The 9,427-nt window shown below is 37.6% G+C and overlaps 1 protein-coding gene across 3 annotated transcripts; it reads right to left on the reverse strand.

Moving 5' to 3' along the window:
• Positions 1-4,249: 4,249 nt before the first annotated feature.
• Positions 4,250-7,763, reverse strand: LOC149261112 (ubiquitin-conjugating enzyme E2 5A-like). 3 transcript variants are annotated; one of them, XM_089421651.1, is made up of 6 exons: positions 7,276-7,763; positions 6,153-6,374; positions 5,816-5,870; positions 5,607-5,650; positions 5,347-5,504; positions 4,250-5,158 (listed from the first exon to the last, which is right to left on the reverse strand). In XM_089421651.1, exons 2-5 carry the CDS (start codon positions 6,366-6,368, stop codon positions 5,391-5,393), a joined length of 429 nt encoding a protein of 142 aa, XP_089277777.1. In that variant the 5' UTR covers positions 6,369-6,374; positions 7,276-7,763; the 3' UTR covers positions 4,250-5,158; positions 5,347-5,390. The 3 variants fall into 3 exon arrangements, with proteins under 3 accessions (XP_089277777.1, XP_089277775.1, XP_089277778.1); XM_089421649.1 differs by having other exon boundaries at positions 6,153-6,383; XM_089421652.1 differs by lacking the exon at positions 4,250-5,158 and having other exon boundaries at positions 5,349-5,499; positions 6,153-6,383.
• Between the last annotated feature and the right edge of the window lie 1,664 nt (positions 7,764-9,427).

Raw genomic sequence — 9,427 nt, forward strand, 5'->3', positions numbered from 1 at the left:
ATTTGTGAGCTTGACAGGCGCGCGACCCGTCAGGCACCCTCCGCCAGTGCAAAATTATAACGGGCGCGACCCGTTGGGTGAGGCGTGCGACCCGTCAGCGCCCTCTTTGTAAAACCGCCTGCAAATTCACCAAGGAGCCACAAATTGCCAAATTTTGCAAGGTAGGCCCTCCATCATGAAAAATTATTGCTTGCTACAGTTCAAGAAGATCATGATTGTATTTTTAAAGGTCTCCATTGTGCTTTTGGGCTTAAAGTTGTCAAAATGCCAATTCATGTCACCATTTAGCTGAGTCTATCATCATTCAGAGGGTTGTCATCATCATTTCAAGTTCCATAGGGTCATTCTACAGCTTATTCATGCTTCAGTTGCGCCTAGGCAAGGTCATTTCCCTCTCCTAGGGTTTTGAAGGCAATTTCTCTTGGGCGGCCAAATCATCGGCAAAACTCATATCCTGATGTTCATACACCTTCCCCTATCCTTAAAGTACCTTACCAAATGCTTCCCATCACTGAGATCCCCCAAATTCCTCATTTTTGCATAAACCCTAGTTTCCAGCTACAACCTGGCAGTTTTCTAGGTTTGGCCTGTGTTTTGCCCTTTTTGACCCCTTCCCCTCGCTCAATCTCTGAGATTCCACTTTCCCCTGCTTCCTAACATCCCTCCCCACTCCCAAAAATTTCCCCAAGAATTTAGAAGCCCCCTATCCCCTTCATTTCGCTCCATTTTGACAAAATTCCTTGTTTCACACATCGGGACAAGTCGCACTCAAATGATGTTCCAGAGCAATAAAAGATGAATTTTGGAAAACTGAGAGAGGTTTTTGTCCAAAACATGCCAAGGAAGAAAAACCTCCTTCACTTTTTGCACAGGTGTCATGGTTTTAAAGAAATGTCAAAAATACCGGCGAGAATGAAGGTGCTCCAAGGACGGTTGGCCAAAGCACAAAAACGAAGGAAAACGCCCGATCCACTCCAAATTTTGGCCAAAGCCTCTTTGAATGAGCATGGTACTTGATTGGGGACTCCCAGCCCAAATTTCAAGAAATTTGGAGAAAATTTTGTCATTTGTGAATTTTTTATGCAATTTGCAGGTTTTTCCCGTTAACGGGTCTCACCCCCCGCGCGACCCTTCATCATGGCAACTCCTTTTGACCAAAACTCAGCATTTCCAGATTTTTCATGCAAAGTTACACATGCTCATGGATGGACTTGAGATTTGGTGAAGTTTTGGGCCTCCAGAAAGTAAAAAAACTAGCAAAAAATGACTTTCTGCCACATTTTTGAGTTGCAGAAAGCAGTCTTGGGAGATTTGATTTTTGACAGGGAAAATGAACTCCAAATTGAAAAATTCCAGTTGGGTTGGAAATTAGACTCAAATACCTTTCCAACGAGCTATCCTGCACCTGATTCTGACACCGGGAAGTGCCCCAAAAGTGGTCCCAAAGGCGCGCGACCCGTCAGGCAGAGGCGCGCGACCCGTCAGGCAAACTTCTCCAAATTTCACTGTACAGCTCAGAAAAACGCAGTTTGACCCTGTTTGACTTTTTGGGGTGGATTATTAGGCTCTTTGATGTAATTATTGTACTTTTATGACACTTTTACTCTTATGTACCTCTTCTAGAAGATTCATTCATGAAAAGGGTGAAAATTAAATGAATGAATTGGTTTCCTAGTTTATAGAGGCAAGTTGTTTTGACTGCCTAGATTTTAGTGCTCAGTTTAGAATTGGTTGAAACAGCTCCTAGAAGGATGAGCTCGACCCCTAGAGGCAAGGAAATGTGTTAGCTTGCCTATATTATGTATTTTCTTAGTCATTTTCAGGGGTTGGAAGGTTGGAAGGTTGGAAGGTTGGACTCTTGAGGGAGAAACTATCATTGTATTATTTCACTGTATCTCTTCAATTTTTGGCTAAGGAAGACCAGGGTTTTGCAGTCCTCTTTGGGATTCTTGTGGACTCATGTGTTGATGGTGTGTTTCTCAATGTACTTGTAAGCTTGTTATGTGATTCATTTCCTTTCTTTTACTTCTGCACATTAAACAAATGAAGTGTTAAAGTAAGAATTCATGCTTGCCATGCTCTGCTTTTAAGTTTGTTTAATTTCAATGTTTTCTTCTGTCTAAAGAGAATTCAAAGTTATTGTTTGCTCTCTTTAGCTCTTTATCTTTAATTCCTGACCATCCACCTCAGTTAAAGGCATCAACGCTGTCTCCTACCTCGCCCCAAGGAACCCCCTGCAGAAACTGTGTCCAATCCCCGCACCCAAAATTGCCCTCTTCTCAATTTGCCACCAAAAACCCAAAAAACCCCAAATCAACCTTTTTGATCAGTTTACTAGCCTAAAATCAGTGTTACCCTATTGGTCATCTCATCCATTGAAGATTTTACCGAGATAGACCGGAGAGAGCCTTCTCCTGCCCCGTAGGGCTAGCTACAAGGCTAAATGGTTTGATGTTGCCTTGAGGTTTACCTTTCTCAGCCTGAGGTGAAATTTCAAGCGCTAACACAGTCTACAAGAGCTAGCATTTTCTATTTGTGATATGTACAACAATCCATTAACAGCTAGTGTTATGCACTTGTTGTGGTGGCAAGTTGCTACTTTAAATGAGATTTCATGGTTAGGAGGTGCTCTCTTTGTTCCCTCAATAGGTTATAGATCACCATTTGATATTGGGTGATCCATGAGTTTTAGACCAATTAGTTTGCATGGAATTTAGTCCCCATCACATCACAGGTTCAAAAATTATGGAGAGGGGTTGAGGATGGAAGCCACTTTGAGAGAATCAAAATTCTTAAAGGGTGTACTCAAGCCTCGCATGATTCTGGTGTTAAGCATCCCTAGCCCCTTCCCAAGCTCAAGGTGATTGGTTGAATCATATGGATTTGAGTGTAGTATGAGTTGGAGTAAGATAAAGTAATTTGATATTGGCCATAGAACATATTTAATCCACAGTTAAATCCAATCAAAGTTATAAATATTATAATTATTAATAATTAAAATAGCCTAGATCAGCTCCAAGAGGAATAAAATATTATCCTATCATGTTATGTAAACATTTTGACTAGGTCAAATTACATAAAAATAAAAATAAAATAAACTAAGTATTTCCATCCAATAAACTAAGTGACCCCAACCTAGGTTCAAGAAAAAATAAAGTTTGTTTTTTCTTTCTCTAAGCTGCTTCCTCATATGCAAAAGTAATAATGTATAATATAGTGATATGTTTGCTCTTATGACATGCTTAGGTAATCTATATCCAATTATAATGTCTTTTGGTGAAGACAATACTTGTAGCTTTTTCCCAAAGACATCAACAACATTTGGTCTACAACAAATTATTACATAATGTAAAGATTATTTGCCTCTACTTTGCTTTATGGCATATTTTAGTCTAAAATCAGTCATTATCATTCTTTACCTAACCCAACCTAGAACAAATAATTTTATGATGTAGAGCTCGTTTACTTTCACTCTGCCTCAAAGTGGTTTTTAATTTAAAATCAATCAATCATTTTTCTAATTTATTTTAAGTTTAAAATAAAATAATTTTAAACTATGCATAATTTTTTTGAACGAAACTTATAATAAAATACTTTAATTTTTGCTAATTAATTTTAATCTTATTTTAGTTATTGAAAAATTTTAATATAAAAATTATTTCAAAATAAAAATTATATTATCATTATTAATTACAAAAAAACAATAAAATTGAAAATTCAATAAACTATTTGTGTATTACAGTTATTTTGTTTTTTTATTTTTCCTATCATATATATATATATATATATATATATATATATATATATATATATATAATTATTATTATTAAAAAAATTTAATCAAAATTTAATAATAAAAAATAATTTTTTTTCATCGAAACATTACTTTTAAAAAACAAAATTTTAAACATAACATTCATCCATACAAAATATAAAAATCCAAAACATAATTATAACAAGATAAGCTGCGACGCAGCGAGTCCCTGCGTGAAGTTGAGCCTGCCTTCTCTAGTAGCTGTTCGATCCAGACCCATAACCTGAAATCTAGAAAGCCAGCTAACTGTAAGACTTTCAGTCATTGATACAGGCAAGTGCATTTAATTTAATTAGCATTGAGCGGTCAATTAATGTTTTCGCCAAAAAGATTAATATTACAAAAATACAGGTACGGAAATATGATGTTAACTAAGCAACAAGGTTGGTGTTCATACAAAATATACTCAAGCTCCTGACTCGTAACATTCTTCCAACAAATACAGACAACTTTAGAGAAAGACAACTTTTGAAACTTGAATGATGCACAATATGTGTGTTGTTTTGAGTTATCTGGGAATCATTTTAAGCATTTTCAAACTCAAATGATGCAATGTGTCTATGTGTTCTCCCCAGTAAGAAACTCTTCATGCTATAGCAGGAGATATAGTGGAGTAAGTTTTCTGTTTGCCTTGCCTAAATCTGAATACAACAGAAACGAAAACAAAAATCCATCTGGTTGTCCACTGATATTCTGTTTTCAACATTGCAAACGAAAGATTCTGCCGAAGACTCTATACCCTGATGTCTGTTGATTCCATGGAAGTGCCATCAACAATTTCGCATATACTAAAAGTACCAGCTGAGAGCTCCAGTGCTTCTTTACATAGTACGAAGTGGAGGATTTAAGGATGGGCTTTAGGCAGAGTACATCAGCTGAACTTAGGGAGCCTGATGAAATTCCATTGGCTCAATCCCTTGTTTGCCATGGGATACAAGAAGACTTTAGAGCTTGATGACGTACCAAGTGTTGCAGGCAAGGATACTGCTGAAGAGTCATATCGAGGACTTGAAACCAACTGGTGCTGCCAAAAGGTCGAGACAAATATACAGAACCCATCAATGCTAAAGGCCATCCTGTCATCTGTTTGGAAGGGAATGATAATCAATGCTTTGTTTGCAGGCATATTTAGCTGTGCAACATATATAGGTCCATATCTGATAAACTTGTTCGTAGAGTACTTGGGAGGAACAGAGCATTTTTCCTATGAAGGCTATGTGCTGGCCTCTGTTTTCTTTGGTGCAAAGATGATTGAGTCATTGGCCCAGAGACAATGGTATTTTGGAGCCCAGCAGCTTGGGAAACCATATATCTACGTAGGCTCCAAGAGCTGAGAAGGGTTGCCTATGCAAACAGAAAGATCATAGCATCATTATTCTCTAAATCATAGAAAATCATATGTACATCCACACAGTCATCTAAATGATTTAAGTAGGCCTAAAGCAACCAGAGATTGTAGCAAATATGACAGCCCCATAAGAAAGAAAAGCCTAAAAGGCAAGTTACTAGGAATTGGATTCAGATGTACATACAGATCTGCCAGATTTAATCCTCAACATGAGATATGCCATATTAATCAGTTGACTCCATATTCCAGAGCCAATGTTTGGAGCCTGATGAAATTCCATTGGCTCAACCCCTTGTTTGCCATGGGATACAAGAAGACTTTAGAGGTTGATGACGTACTGCCCTGGACCAAAACTATTGGTGTGAACAACAGCAGAGTTTGGAATAAATGACCGCATTGCACCAGTTATCTTCCAACGTAAAAGAGGGCATAAAATTTGCTTACTGTCATTGCATCATCCCCTATGCCAGCCATCGTCAGGAGAAGACCTGCAAAGCACGATCATGGTGTAATTCCATTTGTGATTGCTTGAGAAAATCATAATCTAGGTATAGACACCAATTCAAAAGAAAAAGATCACTCCTGTTGCCTGCATATCAACCCTAGTTCTGCGTACAATAGATAAAAACTGACCAAATATTCCGACAACTAACCTGGAATGCCACCCGCAGTTTCTGAGCAAACCAGGGTAAGAAATATGTGATCTAACTGAGAGCCAACCCTTATAGGTTATCAGTCCATGTGCATAATAATCTTATCAAATCTAAGAGCGTGATATTTTGCTATTGGGTGTCTAACGGCTCAAGTAAACTTGAATATTTTATCTTACAGAGAAGGCAGACACATTAAGAAAACAATGATTTATAAAGCTGTATATAAGTGATCCAAATAACACTAATTCAAAAGCACAGCTTACTCTTGATAGCTTGAATTTGTGTTCAGCAGAGAAGCGTTGCAGCTATAAGAAAATGAATTTCTGAATTTACTTACCTTGGTTTGGAAATTAACCTCCGGGGGCTTGAAGGGGTAATCTGGAGGAAAGTGGATCATAACAAAGAAAACCCCTCCGGCGTAAGGGCTCTCAGTTGGGCCCATTATGGTTGCCTGCCAATGAAATAAATCTTCGCCAACAGGCCCTGCACTGCAGGAAGTGGGGGGATCCCTCTGCAAGTCCTGGAGTTCTTTTTGAATGCGCTTGCTGGCCATGTCTTACTGGAGTTCCTTCAGCAAATACAACCAAAAAAGAATCAGTTCCGCTCAGATCCAGTTAAAAAGCCATAAAGCAAACCACCCCTTTCCCCAACCCGCAACAAAGTCCCCCGCCATTTTCCAAAAACCCAATAACCTGCGGGGCTGTGAAAATGGAGATGCTATTACTAACATCGATATAGAAAAATAAGTGTTTGCCGGTTAGACTGTTGAGCAAAGGTGATTTGTGGAGGCAAATAATGAGTGATGGATTGGCAAAGATGGAAAACCGTTTTGCAGTTGTAAAGAGAAATTGATCAATTTCATGAAGACATAAGGGCACGTAGCACAAATATTGCCCAACAAATTGGCAGAGATCCTGAGCAGTCTGACTAAACAGATTCATAGTAGCAGATAAGATAAAGATCGGCTGCACCAAGGCTAACTAGAGCTAAGATGAATCGATGATCAGCTCATCCGGAGACGGTTAGAAACTGAAAAACAAGTTCAGCATAACACAGAGGCAAAGGAAGATAATGAAAGCAGAAGCCAAAGAGATTCACTGGTAGATAGAACGAGTGAATCAAATAAGGGGCGGCCCTTGCTAAGTCAAAATAGAACACAATACCCACATAGCAGAGCATGTACATTAGTAACCTATTGGGCATCTAAATAAGGAGATCTTGGTCATAAATGAAAAAATATATATATCCATAAAATAAAGCATACATTATAGCTTGAAGTGATCTGAACAGGACTGTCAAAACATAAAATCGCATCTTAATCATACATACATTATAGGTTAAAGGGATACTGGAGAGGAGAATCTAAGACCAAATACCAATACCCACATACTTCAATATTATACATATTAGCCATCAAAACAGCAAGAGTATGAAACTGCTAAAATATGAGAGAAACCCACCTGGTGAATCGGCTGAACCAGAGCACCAACCACAGCACAAGGTCACCAAAGGCTCAAAATCTGCAGAAAACAATACCCACCCAACGCCTCAATAATGACAAACTGCAGGATATAAAGGACAGTCCACCGGTTAAAGAAATGCGGGCAACCCAGTATTCAATTAGGAAAGATACACAACGAAGGAGAGGAAAGAATCACACCGCCTGCTCTTCAAATGCTTCGCACAAAACCAAGGTCCTCCAGGTGAATGGCCCATTCTCACTCGTGGGCTTGATGAATCTGTCATCAATTCTCTCCCAGCTTTCAAATACAGTAGAGGTGATGGCCTGGTACACGATAATGAATGCGCAGTTCGCCTGAGTGAATTTCAAGATGACGAGAATCTCAGGCTTCTTCCCAAATGCACACATGCTTTTCATCTGCCCTGCATTGATATGTGGCTCAGTACCCATTCAAACTGCCCTCTCTGCCGTGCCAATATCGTAGCCTTGGTTCCTACCCCTGTGGAAGGAGTAGAGATTCCGTCTGAGGAAGTTTCTGAATCCACTGTCGATTCTCCATTGCAAAACCCATATGAAAACGGGCAAGGGATGGCCATTGAAGCTCCGACTGAAATGGCCACATCGCATATCCGAGCACAGAGTGACTTGGTCAGGAAGCATGGGAGAAACAACAGCACATCTCAATGCAAAGAGCTTTCAAATGCTTCGCACAAAACCGCCGAGCCGCTAGGCGGACACGTCCCGCCATGCAAACCTTGACCATACGGCCGACACCTGCCAAAGAACAAGCAAACGTTAGCATATGTACCGAGCTTTACTAAACCGCATACCGGGCAGAAGTAATGCTAGCATTAAAACCAGACACCGTGACGGTTAGCGCGAAAATGCACCGGGTTTATTCGTTTAAGCTATGGTCCGGCCTCTTCCGCCTCGGGAAGAGGCCAAATAAGATGGCGCACGATGGCCAAAGAATGACTGCAAATGAAACTTAGCATATCTCCTCTCTAACCGCCGTATAACAGAGAAACGCAGGGGTCAAGTAATGCTAAGTGGGGGTCTTATCGATCACTATAGTCCCTGCCGGATGCCAGATGGCAGGGACTAATAATAATAAATTATTTAAAAAAAAAATCCAAATTCTAACCGTACATTCACACACCATCACCTTTCAATCTCCATATTCCCTAACCTTGATGGACACTTTTATAAAGGGGCGACGCTTATGGATAATGATTAAATCCCACTTTGCCGCCTGACATTTCAACATTTATTCACCACCAATAGTTTAGCTATCATTCATTAACTTTTCTCGTTCTTTATCTTATTTTTCATGAACGCTTAAGGATAATTATTAATTTAATTTTATAAATTAAATAATTAGTTAAAAAAAATATTAATTTATAATAAAAAATAAAATATTTATTTTAGAATAAATTAATTAAAAATTTAAAAATTATAAAAAATAATTAAATTATAATTTTATTTTAAATTATTATTATTAATAAAAAATAATATATAAATTAAACATATATACCATTCAAAAAATTAACAATATTTTTAATTATAGAGATTTATTTTCAATTTATCATTAAGATTTTTAATTTGTAAATAAGATTTGTTATAATCTTATGAGTCAATAAAATGATTTATAAATACTACATGCCCAAAAAACATAACTCATTTTATATAACCTTTGTTTATATGACATTTTTTTAGATTAATCTTTTTAAATAAAAATGACCAAAGGTGCATAATTACTTTGGAGATAAATCTATACCATTTATTTGTGAATATTACTAATATTTTTCTAGAATATTTAGTGGAGATTAAATCCCTACCATCCAAATTATTGATAATTAAATGAGCATATCTTAGGATGCAAAACTTGAGGAAATGTTTGCACCTCAAGATATTGATTCCTCTCTGCTCTTGGTAAATCTAAAGTTAAGATGGATCTATGCTGGTTCTCAACAACACACTAATAAAATGTTTTAACTATAATAATTTTCATTTTTATTTGTTTTATATAATATATGCTTGGGATTGAAATATTTTGTTTATATCACATTATCCACATTAAAATGTTAATACATGCCCCTTCATATGGAGAAATAGAAAATCCATAAGATATAACCTATCTATAGATACAC

The sequence above is a fragment of the Pinus tabuliformis genome, chromosome 6, assembly GCF_031772625.1.
Source record: "Pinus tabuliformis cultivar Carrire ecotype Pingquan chromosome 6, CPIR1, whole genome shotgun sequence".
Classification (NCBI taxonomy): domain Eukaryota; kingdom Viridiplantae; phylum Streptophyta; class Pinopsida; order Pinales; family Pinaceae; genus Pinus; species Pinus tabuliformis.